The following is a 16,203-nucleotide window of genomic DNA, read 5'->3' on the forward strand; positions in this document are numbered from 1 at the left end:
CAGGTAGCATTTCTGGGTAAAAGATGAAATGTAAATAAATGCAGAACATAAGAGGGGTAGCCTTGGGAGCAATGACAAGTGGTGTGTTAATTCTGGTTCCCAACGCTTTAAAAACCCTTTAAAATCATGAAAAAATCAGTGCAGCACTAAGAGTCAGGGCTAAGGAGTGGCAATTACAGTGCTAGCGGGTGCTAATGCTTGTTAATTAATGTATGTTCCATGTGTTGTGTTAAAGGCACATTTGATGTAATTTATTTTAATGACATTTTGCTAGAAACCCGCATTTTTTGAGTTCCTGTAATGTTATTCATATCTCGGGTAATGAAATTTCTACGGAGGACGTGACCCTACAGAACAAATCTACTGGTTAATTAAGGTATACCTGTACAGAGCAAAAAGCAGAGGTACCCATTTGGATCCCTGAGGGACACTTCCTATGCTAGTCTGTTCAGATGCCACCTCCCTTATTACTACTCAGGATTCTGTGCAGAAGCCAGTTATGGCTCCATCAGGGGCTAGCCTCTTTAATTTTTAATTCCAACACATTTCACTTTAGTAAAAAGAAGTCTCATAATGTGGCACTTTATCAAAGGCTTTTTAGGAAACTAAAGACATAAAGCCAATTTGAGTCAAACTACGTACACACCCACACACACATTATATATAACATTTACCCTACTAGACAATTTTTCCACATAAAACATTGCTATAAACTTTGTAACGATACCTCATGATTTCACTTACTTACTTACGAATGAAACACCACTTGAAATTAATTAGAAATCCGTCAGTGAATGTTCACTGACATATTTGTTTTGTGAACTTCTGACTTGGTATGCATATTGTAGACATGACTTTAAAAGCTGAGGAGTCAGACACATTTGTAAGGAATGAACTGAGTGACTGAAAAATTAATCAGCCTCAAGAGAGATAGTGGGTATTCATCTGACACTGAGGTTAAAGGTGACATCCCCATCAATTACCAATGAGGCACTTGGCTTCCGAGTAGCTCAGACAGTAAAGGGATTTGCTCAGAGCCACTCAGAAATGGGTTTGACATGGCATTCAGTTGTCACACTGCTAGCCCCTTGCAACTGGCTCAAGAACCTCTGAAGTACTCATATAGCATCTGGGGACGTGCCTATCGTCTGTTCAGTGTCTGTCCCCTGGTGCACTGTGGGGCTTGTAGTGTCAAAGGGCTTGCATGTGTATTGGAGGACTGCATATGCCTTCCCCCTGAGCTCCCACTCAGTCACAGAGGATGTCGTGGTGAGGTGAGTGTCATATTCAATCACCATTCAAAAGCGGTTGGGTAAAAAATGGGGGAAAAAAAGAATTACGTAAACTTCTGCTCACTTTCCTTTCCCAAGCTCGAATAATAAGATTTATTATCACATACAGGGTTTGAAAATAAAAGGTGTTTCCACATATTCCCAAAGTTACACACATACACTATTTTAAAATTTGCCATCAGGAGTATTTCCTAGCTTCTGCTCTCTACGTAAACGCAACTCACATGAAGAGTATACTGTGAATAAAACATAAAAGATGAACGACAATGATTAGAGACTAACAGTTATGTTATTAATACAAGGAGACTGAAATACCAGTCATATGGCAGACTATTTGAAAAGCCTAGTTTTCACTGCCTGCTGTCACTGTCATATCCTACTTTATTGCAATACAATGAATATTTTAAGTTCAGCAGTCGTTTGGATGACTATATTGCCTGTTCGCACATACCAGAATTAGCTTCTTGCTTTCATTTTTAATGGAACATATGTCTGATGCTCTGTATGCCACCCAATATCTGCCTGAAAACAGCCAATTGCCAATACAGAATAAAACCAGACAATGCTTTTTTTGTTCCATAAAGGAAATTAAGCACCATTTCCTTTTCACTATAATGGAAAAGGGAAACAGTAAGGTTATATAATTTCAGAATGGCAGAAGCTTCTGAGTCCTCATGAGCTACAATGCAAAATGTTTTAAGGTTTTATGAATCAAAGGAGAGTCTGAAATGTTCAAAACAACCTAACTGTGAATGGTGGAGTAAGGATCATAATGGCTCAAAGAGCACATATTTCGTGTGTGTGTGTGTGTGTGTGTGTGTGTGTGTGTGTGTGTGTGTGTGTGTGTGTGTGTGTGTGTGCGTGTGCGCGTGTGTGGGTAAAACATACAGTGAATGCCATATTCATGACAGAGCTTCACCTCAAAGCAAGTGCAAAAACATAAACCAAAAAATTGTTTAATTCTCAAGAACTTGAACAATGAGGGCTATAGATCCATTTTTAAAAAGAATAGCACTGTAACATTTCCCATATTTTGGGTTTCTTACTTAGAATAGAAACACACTACACGTATGCCTGACCATGGTAAATTCTATGCATACAGTACCTAGAAGATAGGTGTCAGCAACACACGCCTTAGGCATCACTATTACAAATAGGGAAAAGAATCAGTTACATATGTCTTTTGAAAATTGGTAGCGTCGAAAAAAGCGCCTACACCTGTAAACCGCTGGTGATTCTCACTTGAGTCACGCATGAAAGGAAATTTAATTAAATTGTCATTCACACTACTACATGGACCTCACTAAGCAAGGAATTTCTAAATCTCCCCCCACCTCCTTTCATACCATGAGCTATAATTTACAACTGCATGTTTAGAAACATTTAAACATCCTTCGCAGTAAAATCAATTAACAAGGAAAATATTGTCGTTTATTTACTGAAGTCCTGACATGCAATGCAAACAGGCAAACTGGTTGCTATTCTAACTGTCAATTGTTTGATGACACAGGGACAAATTAAAGAGAAATAAAGTTACAATGCTATACGGGAATCCGTTATGTCAGCAACAAAAAATTTCCTCTATGACTGCGTTCATTGGATCTGAGTAACCCAAATGTAAGTACAGCGAGGGCATGCCATTCCAAATGCCTCTTCACAGAGCTACCGCGCGATCAACCACCGCCTCGCACGCTTTCGCCAACAAGCACACTGTACATGATAATTTCATCTAAAATATAATCTAACCAGCTTGCTAGTCAATGCAACTTGACAGTTAAACAAGTTACTTCTTCGCTTAAGCAATCCTTACGCCGGTAGTTTTCTGTTCAACGACATTTTCGATCCACTGGTGAAGTTTTTTGCAGTAACTGTACTGAGACACAGCCAGCTACTGTTCTTGTTTCCCCCTTGCAACTGTGAATCTGCATGAAGTAACGTTTGCTCAGCTAACTTCCCGTTAAAACACATCGATGCTAACGAGTTACAAACTTTGGTTAAGCTCTAATCATAAACTCATCCAAAATCTTAAGAACTCTACAAAGGCCTGCCTTACATCCAAAACCTCTCAACAATCGACTTTCGCCGTCAGCTTCTAATTCTTTGGCTATGAATCGTCAATCCGACAGTCTCCCCACCCCTCTCCTTAGCCGAATTTCATTGAGTCCTCTACTGTCAAGAAAGTCCAAAACTATTCTAGCTGATCTGTCATCACATAAAATCTCGGTGATTAATGACTTGGCACTCAAACAAACATGAACATATTTCAATGAAAATGCAGCTGAATAAATACAGCACGACAGGAAAAAGACCAAAAACGCCACTTTGTTTCCAAAAGGAGAGTTGTAAGGTTGCATTGTACGAGCCTGCAATGCAAGCGTGGCACTGAATTGTCGGCTTCCGATAAGAGATGGTGTCGGCAGTGTTTTGCAGAATGTTTTCACTAACCCACCGACTCTGACGGAGTACTGGATTGAGGAATCTCCATTTTCGCCAGAGATGGTTCTGGCGCGCCCTCTTGTGGTCAAACAAGGTAAAACTATTTAATTATATAATATGGAGCAAGTCAAAGAACTACCTCGCTAGCTGGCAAATGACACATAGAGTTGACTTAATCACAATGAATTGTAATTAATCAGCTAAAGCATTGGTGTGCAGTCGTGACTTACGGTCGTATTATTATCATTTATTGATTTGTATCAGATGATTCATTATAATTTGCAGGCGGCTGTAACAATAATGTAGACTAATTTGTAGCACCGCGACGGCCCACCTACGAAAGGGATAAAACTAATCAAATCAAGAATCTTACTAGCTAGCTATAGGTTTCCACTGATGGAGGAATCTCAAACTGAGTTTGTAATTTACGCTGGTTATACGAAATAACACTAGTGCCAGCGGACTGGTTCATGTAGAAAACCACCGCCACACACCCACAGCCATCTTCCGCCATGCTGCACTTCCAGTCCTCTCCAAATGTCAGTGAATTCGCTAAAAACAAACTACATGTAAAAAATATTTTAAAGCCTGATTTATTGCTTCCTGTTATGTCGTTTGTTATGTAACTGTTTTTTATTCCGAGTCTGTCAAAACGCATCGAATATGCGGGGCGCAAAATTAGCTAGTTTGCCTGCTAGCGAGCTAACCGTCGGTGTCCTTGGCGTCATGTTGCCAGGGCAACAACGTGACAAAACGTACGCGTCTTGCGTAGCCGCCTAGTTTTCTCACTGCCCAGAAAGATCTGGAAATTGAGTAGCGGATGCTTAGCTAATTTACAGCGGGCCCAGTTTATTCTGTAAAGATGGGGAACTTTCCAGAAAGTTCACAGACCGCGATATAAATAGCTTAGATAGAAAGAAAACGCCAGCGGTCCCTCGGTTTAAAGGGGAGAGGGGGTTGGAAAAGAAACAAGCAGGTGTAACAAGCTAGCATACAGAGCTAGGCTACCGTCACCATCTCCTTTTGCAGTGACAGTTTGAATGAGCGATTAGCGAGATAGCTAATTTAGCTAGTCTCGTACAGTTGGAATATAAAAATGTCTGTTGTGGGGTTTGATGTTGGATTTCAAAACAGCTACATCGCCGTTGCCAGAGGCGGAGGAATTGAAACGGTGACAAATGAATTCACGGACAGATGCACTCCGTAAGTAAACTGCATTAGTTATCAACCTAGCTAAAATCGCTATTGCTAACGTTACCAAGCTGTGATGCTGATGTTATTTTTACACGTTTAGAATAGTCAGTTAACCAGGTGACAACATATCTTACACATATTTTACAATAACGCTCTAAGATGGCAAAGCATGATTTAGATCATTATTTTAAACCGTATTTATCTAGCTACCTAGAGAGCTGTCTACTGTTAAAATAAACTGGCCGTAGTAAATGATAATAACCACTAATAACAGCAATAAATCATTAACATATCGATATACATTAATATTATGTTGATAATAATAAAAGTGATATCACTCTCTTAACTGTGTAACGCTACGTAGTTAACGTCATATTGCTGTTGCTAGCTATTTTATTGTCATTGTCAATAATAATAATATTAATTGGGTGTGGGAAGCGATAGTAATTTTCAGGATTAGAGATAGTCAGTGTTGGTAGAGTTAGCTATACCATTGTGGCATTTTTGCATTCTGGAAAAGATGGGATGGTCGTATCTGCAGCAGCCAAGCTGATTTTTTTTTTTCTCAATAAAGCGTGCCATGTAGATCGAGTTCTTAACGCATGAAATAAAAACGCTAGCTTTTGGGCCTTTCGTCTCATAATTTTACTGTTATTTCATGCCATAGAGGTAATCTAGACTAACGTGATTAGGGCCTATTTGAGAGTGAAAGTGCAGATCTCATCCCTAGCTACTATCTAGTATGTCTGGAAGGGTGGTACAGTCACGCTTAAAATAATTATCACACACGAATTGATATCAAAGCTAAATATACATAAGATCTATTACAGAGCTAGTTAAATGATCCAATGCATAGCTCTTAGCTCCCAACGACCATCTATTAATGGAATATCGAGACATTATATTTTAAGATGTAGTGTATAGGGTAACTTAATACCAAAGGCAAGGCAACACAGAGAATACTCTTACATCATTCTTTTAAATTTGGATTATGATAATCTCTTGCATTGAGAGACCGTGCTTCACTGTTGTATAAAATGTCGCATGTCATGGTAGACTAAGTTTTTGCTACTAATATTAAGATTACAGTAGTACTTAAAAGATTATTCTAGAAGGTTAAGAGTGTTTGGGACCAATTTTTTTTTAACAGTTTGTAGTGCTGAGGATGAAATAATTTTATTCTGTTCAGTTAAGAAGTGTCAGGACAGTTCTAGAAAGAAGTTGAAGTAGGCTACTTAGCGATACAGTCAGTTCAATGCTAGGCTGCATTTAGGAAGTGTCGTTTTGCAAATCATAGTGATCATGTATTTTCTTTTAATAACCGCAGAGCTGTCGTGTCATTTGGCCCAAAAAACAGAACTATTGGCAACGCGGCAAAAAATCAGGTAAACATCGCTACCTCTGTTTACATGTATTGCATTTAACACATAATCAATATTACTGGTTTCTTTTTCGTTTTTATCTGTTTATTTTGTGCTCGAGTTTGATTGCATTAATTGGACCTCTATATTTCAGTATATTTAAATGGAATGAGACCTCCTTTAACATTTGTCCTAATGTCTCCTATTGTCATACAGCACTGGTCCTCTAGTATTGTTTATTAAAGTAATGAATAATAATAATGTGCATTATTCAATTTGACTTGACACATGAAAATAACACACATAGTGCTTTAGCTGGACGCCTCTTTTACTGTTTTATGTTGTCTTTTTGTAGCTGATAACCAATGCCAAGAACACAGTGTTCAGCTTCAAGAGATTGCATGGCAGATCATTTCAGGACCCCATCATCCAAAGTGAGAGGGCTAACCTGCCCTATGAACTGGTGCCCATGCAAGATGATAGAGTTGGAGCCAAGGTAGACTGATTCATTGTATGGACTAAACTTACACTCTTCTTGACAGTTATTTCCATATCAGGAAATTATGTAGTTTAAGCACTGGGTTTTTGAAACCTCATGAAGGTGGTTACATGTATAAAGATAACTTTTACCAGAATGTTTACCACTATGATGTTGTTGTTCTACATGTTATACGCACATGTGCAAGCGTGCACGCACAAACACACATATTAATCTATTATGTACCATATTAGTATGGTATTTGTGGTCTTCATGCACTTACAGTACCTTCGTTAAAGATCTAGGGGCTACTCCAAAGATATGTCTGCCATATTTTCCTAAACTGTGAATTGTACTCTTCCCGTTCAGGTCATGTACATGGATGAAGAGCACCAGTTCAGCATTGAGCAGGTCAGTGCCATGCTCCTGACCAAGATGAAGGAGGTCGCTGAGGCTAACCTGCAGAAGAAAGTGCTCGACTGTGTCATCTCTGTAAGTGTGGGCCTTTTCATAGCTGCACGGAAGGCCCATAGACAGTTCTAAGATTCTAATTGTCAATTCAGCAGCAACAACAAGGCAGAATCAATCTGTCTTCCTTCTCACAGCTAACAGATTTGGCAACCCTTTCATATTTAAGTGACAGATTTGTTTTTTTTTTCTGCTGGAAGTGAGACAGTGAATCTGCAATTCAGCTGTTTGGATGTGTCTCAAACATTTTCTTTTTTTTTTTGTGGTTGTGTTTTTGCCTTACCAATCATTTGTTTAGATCCCGTCATTCTTCACTGATGCAGAAAGGAGGTCTGTGTTGGACGCTGCCCAGATCGCTGGCTTGAACTGCTTGAAGCTTATGAATGACACTACAGCAGGTATGCAGAGATAAAAGAAGGACTGGTTTCTTGCATAAATATGGCATTTTTAAAAAACAATTTAGACAAAATAATTACGCCACTTCTTTCCCCCCCTTTTAGTTGCCTTGAATTATGGAATATACAAACAGGACCTTCCGCCCCCAGAGGAAAAGCCTAAGAATGTTGTTTTTGTGGATATGGGTCACTCTGCCTTTCAAGTGTCTGTTTGTGCATTCAACAAGGGAAAACTAAAGGTAAATACTCGTTGAATTTATATGTGATTATTTCAGCAATTTCATGTTGGGAAGCATCTGAGTTTCCTTCTCTGGACTTCTGCAGATGCTAGCCACAGCGTTTGATCCATACTTGGGTGGACGGGACTTTGATCAGAGGCTAGTGGAGCACTTCTGTGCTGAGTTTAAATCCAGGTACAAGCTGGACGTGAAGTCACGGGTTCGAGCTCTGCTACGACTCCAGCAGGAGTGTGAGAAGCTTAAGAAACTGATGAGCAGCAACTCCACTGACATCCCCCTCAACATTGAGTGTTTCATGGATGACAAGGATGTGTCTGGGAAGATGAACAGGTACCAGTGGCTGTCCAAATGAGAATTATTCATCCCAGGGCTGCATTTGTTTTTCACAGAAGGCTTTAACTTCTGTGGGAATTTTATTGTAATGCCTCCTCACATTCCAAAGTGTTGCGGTAGAAATTTCTGGACCATTTCTTGGCACATGCCTTAGGACTATGTCAGATCAAACAGTTACCAGGGTGATGAGACAGTTTTAGAATAAAATTGGGCAAGTGTGGATTACCAAGTGTTAGAATATTTGCTGCCTCCACTGAGTATCTCTGAGTTGAGTATATCAGATTTTGAGTCCATACTCAAAGACCAGAATGACTCTACCTCGCTTTTCAATAACCACACTGTGAGCTTGACAACAATACAGTTTCTCTTTCTCTTTGGTAAAAACTGCTAAAAATAGTGACCAAAGCCCTGTGTAAGTACCTCATTTTAAAATATGTAGCTATTCATATGGTTCATGTAATAGAATAATTTAGAAATGGATTAATTGTAACAATCATTTATAATGACAGCCAGAATAGGAATCATCTGCAGGCTTCCACCTGCCAACACATAGACTCATTCTTAATAAATTATGTACTCTCAACTCTAGTGTCGGCTGACCTAGTTTTAAATGCAGCCATTGAACTGATTTTTTTGAATGAAAACTCAGTAGTCTTGTCTTTCTTTGGTCTAAACTGGCCTTGAGGCTGTTTTCACACTTGGTCCGTTTTGCTGGTCTGAACCTGAGTGCGATTATTCCCCCCTCCCCCTGTTCCCGCTGGTCTCCTTTCACATTACATTTTTTGGTTGGGAACCCTGGTCCGTTTACACCATCAACACGTAAGGAACGTGCAGCTTTTATTTACCAATGTCACGTCATCAATAGCGTCTACTTCCTGGTTTTATATCGGATAGCGTTCACACCAAACCACACTGGAACCGCACTGGAGTTCAGGTGAACCGTACCCCAGACCCACGTTTTCTGGAGGACTCGGGTACGGTCCCTTGGTGCGCACCCGAGTTCGGAAAACAGCTTTCACGTCAACAAAACGAACCGAACTAACGGCTCAAGCGGACTCGGGTCTGCACCAAAAGCTCTAGTGTGAAAGCACCCTGAGGAGCAGTGCTGACTGTGCTCTGATGCATTCACTTGCAGGGCCCAGTTTGAGGAGCTGTGTGCAGATCTGATAGAGCGAGTCACTGTCCCCCTGGTGGCGGTGATGGAGCAGGCTCAGCTGCAGCTTGCAGACATTACCGCTGTGGAGATTGTGGGCGGGGCCACCCGCATACCTGCCGTCAAGGTGAAGATCGCCAAGTTCTTCGGGAAGGAGGTCAGCACGACGCTCAACGCTGATGAGGCGGTGGCCAGGGGCTGCGCCCTGCAGGTGAGCTCCGGGGGGGGAGGGGGGGGGCCTTTCCTTCCAGTGACTATATTCAGGAAAAAGAATTATGCTGAGGAGTGAGCTAGACAACACAATAAACTGTGAAAAATGATTGACGAGATTGACTATTATTAGTACTATTAGTATTAACAGTATTATCATTATTGGTAGTTCTGCTGATATTTCGATTAGTTATAAAGTATAAAAATAACAAGGGCAGTTTCATTTAATCCGGCTTTGTGATTAATATAAAACATGGAAAGTCATGTTTCTTATGTTATTTGATAATTGGTAAAAGAAAGTAAAGCCCAAAATAAGCAGCACACTAAATGAAAGGGAAAATCAACACTAATTCAGTGCTGTCCTCCTCCTCACCCCTGCAGTGTGCCATTCTCTCCCCGGCATTTAAAGTGAGAGAGTTCTCCATCACTGATGTCATGCCTTTCCCAGTGTCACTCTCCTGGAGCAGCGAGGCCGATGAGCCAAAAGGGTAAGATTATCACCGCAACTAGTGCAGATCCAGCGAGCAGACTGAGGAAGGCTGCTTTGCATAATTTCAGACATCTCTTTTGGGATTCCAGGGTGCATCTGTTTGTTTGCTTTTCCTTTTGTCTTACCGCTACTCTCTCTGTAATGTCAAGATGTTTGTACGAGAAAGGATGTCTTTGTTCTCCCCGCAGATGTCACGAAGTCTTTTGCAAGAATCACGCGTCTCCGTTCTCCAAAGTTATCACGTTCTACAGGAAAAGTCCTTTTGTACTCGAAGCCTTTTATTCAGACCCAGCGTCGCTGCCATACCCTGAAGCCAAGATTGGTAAGGATCACTTAAACAGATGACAGATTTATTTTTTGATTTTCATCCCCCCCCCCCCCCCCCCACCATCTGACTGTTTTGTCAGTATGTACGCAGAGAATGCACATTGTAGTCTTCTAACTCATTTCACTCTTTTTTGTGTCGTTCAGGTGAATTTTCAGTGCAGAATGTATCTCCTCAGGAGGATGGGGAAAGGTCAAAGGTTAAGGTGAAAGTGCGTGTGAACGCAAACGGCATTGTCAGCGTGTGCTCCGCTGCCATGCTGCACAAAGTGAAGGCAGAGGACCACAAGGCCAACACAATTGAAGACATGCTCGAAGAGGGAAACTCACAAGATGGTGTTGATGACCTCGATGGACAGGTAAGCTACTCATAGATGTCTTTAAACATGACAAGGGAAGCTCTTTCCCCATAGGGTGTAACAAGAGGCGTCTCTGGAGTCTATTATATAGTTGGGTGAATCCTACCTGACCCCAAATTCACGATTGGAATAAAATAACAACAAACTGATAGTTTTACAGTACTGGCTTCTAAGGCACTAAATAACTGTTTGATAGGGATGTAATTATTACAGTGGGCATGATTGAAAAATCCACAGGAACAGGACTACTCCAGGACCAGGGGAGGAAGCTCTGCTGGAGACTGCTGCACATGCATCTCATATTATGATTACATTGCTGTTTTGTACTATGGAACCATATGTCATCAGCAATGCTTTATAATCTATTCAGGAAATGTCAGCTACAAATGATGAATGCAGTGGCATTTTTCATTTCCATTAATGTGTCAGGAGGAATGCTGCAGAATCAAATACAGTGACTTATTTCAGATAACTGGTGAGCTGAAACAAAAGCAGCTGGGGCATGGTTCATTGCCCTTTTCAGGGTTAGAAAAAAGGGATATAACAGCTTCAAATTCTCCCATGAAATTACATTCCCTGTTCTTGTGTGACATGATATTTTAAATGTGTTTGCACTTTACAGGAGAAATATTCTGTACATTATGGAAGTACCATAATTTGCATTTTGCATAGAATTTCTTGCTTTGGCTCCTTGTTTTTTAAGTCTGTTATTTGGAAGATAAATGAAAGTTAAGCATGCCTTGAAATATAATTCTTCTGCAAAAGTCAATATGTATTATAGAATAATCTCCTAAATCTTTATTTGACAATTTCGTCCCACTGTACATTAAGACTTTTTTGCAAAGTTTTAAGTGTGTCCACCTGGCTTTCCAGCACATTTTCTGGTGTAACTTCCAAATATCTGAACACGTCCAAATATTCACAGGATATTTTTTATTATTGTATTAGTAAAAAAGAAGTTTATAATTTAGGATTAATGTCAGTATTCTACAAGTCATGTATGATTGAGGAAAAAAAAAAACGTAGATCGGTACCAAATTAAATGTTCGCTTGTCCTGGGACTTTGATTCCAGGACAAGACACATGAGAAAAAAGATGGTGATACCCTGCCTTCAGTAGATACAGAAAACCAGCCAACTCCACAGTCCCCCCCCATTGATGGGGAAAACAGCCATTCCAATCCAGAAAGTGTAAGTCCTGCGCGACTCGTATATCTCTTCTTGTTAGCCTGCTCATGCTAATGGTCTATGTGCGTGTGTGAGATGAGATGTGGTCATTGCATTTGATCCACCTTGATCCCAGAATGACTGTGAGATATGAGAGGATCTGTTGCAATACATATACTAGGGTGTATGCACATAACTGTTACCAAGCATCTAGCCTCCAAGGTCATGATTTTCCATCATTTCAAAGATCAGCGATGCAGAAAAAACAATTCCCTGATGTTACCAAGCGTAGATAGAGTGTTATTGCTGTCATTTACATATTCGGTGATACTGGGTGTGTCAATGACAGCTGACTGTAAATGATGTAACATCAGAACAGCTCTTGGCGCAAAAAAGTAGCAGCATCAGCTATAATAGTCCTGTGAGAAATGGATACCTTTTTATTTTTTCATGCCCAATTCTTTAGCAATTATGAATTCTGCATTGCATTACCTAAAATTTTGCATTTTGTAGTTTTTGTTACTGATGTTTTGAAATTTGGAAAAAAATTAATCCAACTGTATATTTAATGTACAAATACAAATACATCTCAACATGTAAATGTGTTCAACATTAGCCTTGTCAAAGACTGTGCTTTTGCACATTTCTACCTATGCCTAGTAGTTTTCCGTTCCTTGTTATTAGCTTTTGATCACTGGAATAACATGGTAAAGCTGTTTGCATACAACTCATTGTGTTATGTTTTGTTTTTTTTCCCCTACACAGACCAGTGGCACTCCCCAGAATGACTGATTGAGTGAAGGTTTTTAATGTTTAGGTACACTAGCATAAGGATTGTATAAAAATTCTGTTTTTTTTCCTTTTTTCTTCCTTTATGCAACAGAATTTAGAATTGAATACCCACCATCCACCTGATGCCAAAAAGCCCAAGATGAAGGTCATGCACGTAGGACTGCCCATCGAGGCCAAACTAACGCATCAGCTTGGAAAGGACCATCTAAACTTGTTCACAGAGCAGGAGGTACTGTTGGATCTCAAAATAGAATACCATGCGGGCTGTTTCACTGATCCTAATTGGCTAATCACCTTCTCATAAAGTGGGATTTGAGTCCAAAATACAGTCTGCCAGTAAAACAATCTTTTTTTTTTTCTCAAATTGCAGTGTGTAACATTTCCAATATTTGAATCCATGTTTGTGTTTTTTTTCTGTCTTTCTGCATTGACATAACTGTGAATCAGTATCTACAGTATGTTTTTTAGGAGGCGAATGGAATCTTTTGAATTGTTTTCCTTTTTCTGTCACAGGGTAAGATGATAATGCAAGACAAACTGGAAAAGGAGCGGAACAATGCCAAAAACGCTTTAGAGGAGAACGTGTACTACTTCCGACACAAACTTGAGGGTCCCTATCAGATGTACCTGACCTCAGAGGTAACTGCCGTTTCATACTGCCTTTAGTCTCAAGAGCATGCGAAGTCAGACGTTTTCCATGAAAGCACTGCTGTACTCCTGTCTCCGACCCTACAGGACAGGAAGGCATCACATCATTGTGTCTGTGCTTGGTGGACCCACCTCTTCAGTTTAACTTACATTATTACATTATTGGCATTTAGCAGACGCTCTTATCCAGAGCGACTTACAATGTTATCCATTTATACAGCTGGATATTTTACTGAGGCAATTCAGGGTTAAGTATCTTGCCCAAGGGTACAGCAGCAGTGGGGAATCGAACCACCAACCTTTCGAGTCCTGCTCCTTAACCACTATGCTACACTGTTTCATTATATGTTGCTGTCCTATGCCCATCCTCTCAGTGTTACACCCGGGTCTTGCCTTTAGGGCTGGGAGCAGTACAGCATGCAATGATCCTGAAAATATATATTAATTGAAAAAAATATTGGGAAATATATTTTTATTCTCTTAAAGCAAATGAGCGATCACATTGTGTGGGTCCGTGTTTCAGGATCAGGGGAAATTCACCGAGCTGCTGACCTTGACTGAGAACTGGCTGTACGATGAGGGAGACGACCAGGAGAAACAGGTGTATCTGGACAAGCTGGCAGAAATCCAGGTATTCATCAGCAGTTAACCAGTCAAATCACGACTGTTGAAGACAAATGGAGAAACTCTTGAATGAAATTTTTTTTTTTTAAAGTGATGTCATCGTTATTTTTTGATTGCCAGCTAATGGGATTAGTGCATCCAGTGAAAAGAGTATTGGAATTTTATTGTACTGACTTTCTGGAGTGTAAACACGGTTAATTTTAAATGACTTCACTAACTGATTCGCTGTCCTGACAGCTTTCCACACTAGGCACTGGCAGCCTTGAGGGGAAGAGCATAAATGCTCTGTTTGCTTTGAGTGCTCAGGTCCCTCGGCAGTACTCAGTGCAGAGTTTAATAACTGGCTGCTGCTTTATGTAGAAAGCCTGTGCAGCAATTCTTGGCTCCGACGGCAGCGTTAATTGTTGTAAAAGCCGCATCGTTTCTTCTGCAGAAACTGGGCCTGCCTGTTCAGGAGAGATACCAAGAAGCGGAGTGGAGGCCCAAGCTGTTTGAGGAGATCAAATCCAAGCTCCAAACATACATGAAAATCACAGAGGAATTCAAGAATGGGGTAAAAAAAAAAATCATCTACTCTGTCTTTTTTTTCTTTTCATTTCCCCAACTTTTGTCACACACTGACAAAATCACATTTTAGCTGTTGGATTACACCTCTGTCTATTGCACATCTATTTTTCTGAGTAGATGAAGTTATACAGAACTCTATACATTGCTTATATATTGCATCATTTCACAGTTTTCACAAAACAGCTTAGGTACTCAGGCAAATGTGCTCAGGGGCATAACAGCTGTGACACAGTCTGGATTTGAACCCGGCTCCCTCTGCTCCAAGCCAAACCGCCGCGCATGGATGCCCTCGTTCTGTGTCCTCTTGCATTACCCCTGCTCGTAATTGAAAGCCATCTGTCACTTTACAGGACGAGCATTACACCCACATCGATGCGCAGGACATGGAGAAGGTGACCAGATGCGTGAAGGACACGCAAGAGTGGGTGGCCAACGCGAGCAACGCCCAGGACAGACTTCGCCTGGATCAGGACCCCGCTGTCCGCAGCTCCGAAATCCGAGGGAAGCTTCAGGTGAGGGGAGAGACGGACTAGGCACGCAGTATACTCTGTCACATACATTTATCCCCAGAGGTTAACGTATTGGTGATTTGGCTCTGCCCAAAAACAGCAACAAGGGTGAAGGGGGTGGGGGCAGGCGGGGGGGTAGATTTCAGTGTGTGTTGCAGGTTAATGGACTGAGACATTCATTTGTGTCTGCTGCCCTCTCTGGTAGGAGTTGGAGAATGTCTGTGAGCTTGTGGTCAACAAACCCAAACCCAGGGTGGAGTCCCCGGCTGAAGAGTCCATGCAGACAGAGGGAGTCAACTATAAGAAGGCGGAGGATGTTGCCGTGGAAGAGGAGGTGGGCCTACAGAATGGTGAAAAGTCCACAACTGGCATGGATCTGGATTAAGTTATACCGGCTGTGGAAATTGGACGTGATATATGATATGATTTTTAAGGAAAAAGATTTACCAAGTGATATATATACTGCATCAGTGCTATCACTATGGCAATCAGATGTATATATCTTGTGTTCGACAGCCAGGAAGCTGCATTTTTTTGGCTCTGGTCATCAGTAGACTTTTGTGGGAACATTTTTTTTTAGTGTTCTTCTGCACTCTTCAGTTTGTCTTGTTTTGTATTTATTCTTGCTCAAAGCATCTTTTACATTTTTTATTAGTTTTGTTGGTGATGTTTTGCCACTATGACTTGGAAATGAAAACCTGCTATGGAGCTGTATAACTGATCTCACCTCATCATTAGTAGACAGCAAAACAAGGTCTGACCACAGCACGCTATTCAACATGATTTCTGATCCGAATATGTGATTCTTTTGTGTACGGTGCTCAAATAAAAATGGTAACATGAACTCAGTTTAAAGTTTATTTACAGCTGTTGCTACATATGTCTGTATTAGCTATATGGTTAGCTACAAAAATGGTGTTCAGCGTGTTATTTAATGGTTAAGTACAATGTGTTCATTGAAATTCTTACTGTATGTACTTGCACTCCAGAGCTTCCTTAAGATTGCACAGCAAATGGTTTTCTGAGAATACCAGTCATCTGTCTTCTGAATTTCTGTTATTTGGCTTATCTCATCTGGCTGGAAAGACTGTGTTATTTTCACTCCAAAATAAAGCAGGAGAAAAAAAGTACAAAAGACTAGAGTCTTTTGCAGAGCAGAATGCTG

At 40.6% G+C, this 16,203-nt stretch overlaps 2 protein-coding genes across 2 annotated transcripts in view; one reads left to right on the forward strand and one right to left on the reverse strand.

Moving 5' to 3' along the window:
- b3glcta (beta 3-glucosyltransferase a) overlaps nucleotides 1-3,714 on the reverse strand; it is a 62,292-nt gene extending 58,578 nt beyond the window's left edge. The window contains exon 1 of the mRNA XM_036536829.1: nucleotides 3,583-3,714. Within this exon, the coding sequence (XP_036392722.1) occupies nucleotides 3,583-3,646 (64 nt within the window). The 5' untranslated portion in view covers nucleotides 3,647-3,714. The remainder of the gene's footprint in view (nucleotides 1-3,582) is intronic.
- An 824-nt stretch (nucleotides 3,715-4,538) lies between these two features.
- hsph1 (heat shock 105/110 protein 1) lies at nucleotides 4,539-16,196 on the forward strand. The gene is made up of 18 exons (XM_036536949.1): nucleotides 4,539-4,931; nucleotides 6,250-6,307; nucleotides 6,639-6,779; nucleotides 7,131-7,253; nucleotides 7,528-7,627; nucleotides 7,730-7,863; nucleotides 7,949-8,193; nucleotides 9,332-9,560; nucleotides 9,941-10,047; nucleotides 10,238-10,371; nucleotides 10,521-10,732; nucleotides 11,806-11,922; nucleotides 12,782-12,919; nucleotides 13,204-13,329; nucleotides 13,862-13,969; nucleotides 14,396-14,515; nucleotides 14,880-15,041; nucleotides 15,244-16,196. The coding sequence occupies exons 1-18, from the start codon at nucleotides 4,825-4,827 to the stop codon at nucleotides 15,421-15,423; spliced, it is 2,541 nt and encodes an 846-aa protein (XP_036392842.1). The 5' UTR covers nucleotides 4,539-4,824; the 3' UTR covers nucleotides 15,424-16,196.
- Nucleotides 16,197-16,203: the final 7 nt, after the last annotated feature.

Source organism: Megalops cyprinoides, chromosome 9, assembly GCF_013368585.1.
Source record: "Megalops cyprinoides isolate fMegCyp1 chromosome 9, fMegCyp1.pri, whole genome shotgun sequence".
NCBI classification, from domain to species: domain Eukaryota; kingdom Metazoa; phylum Chordata; class Actinopteri; order Elopiformes; family Megalopidae; genus Megalops; species Megalops cyprinoides.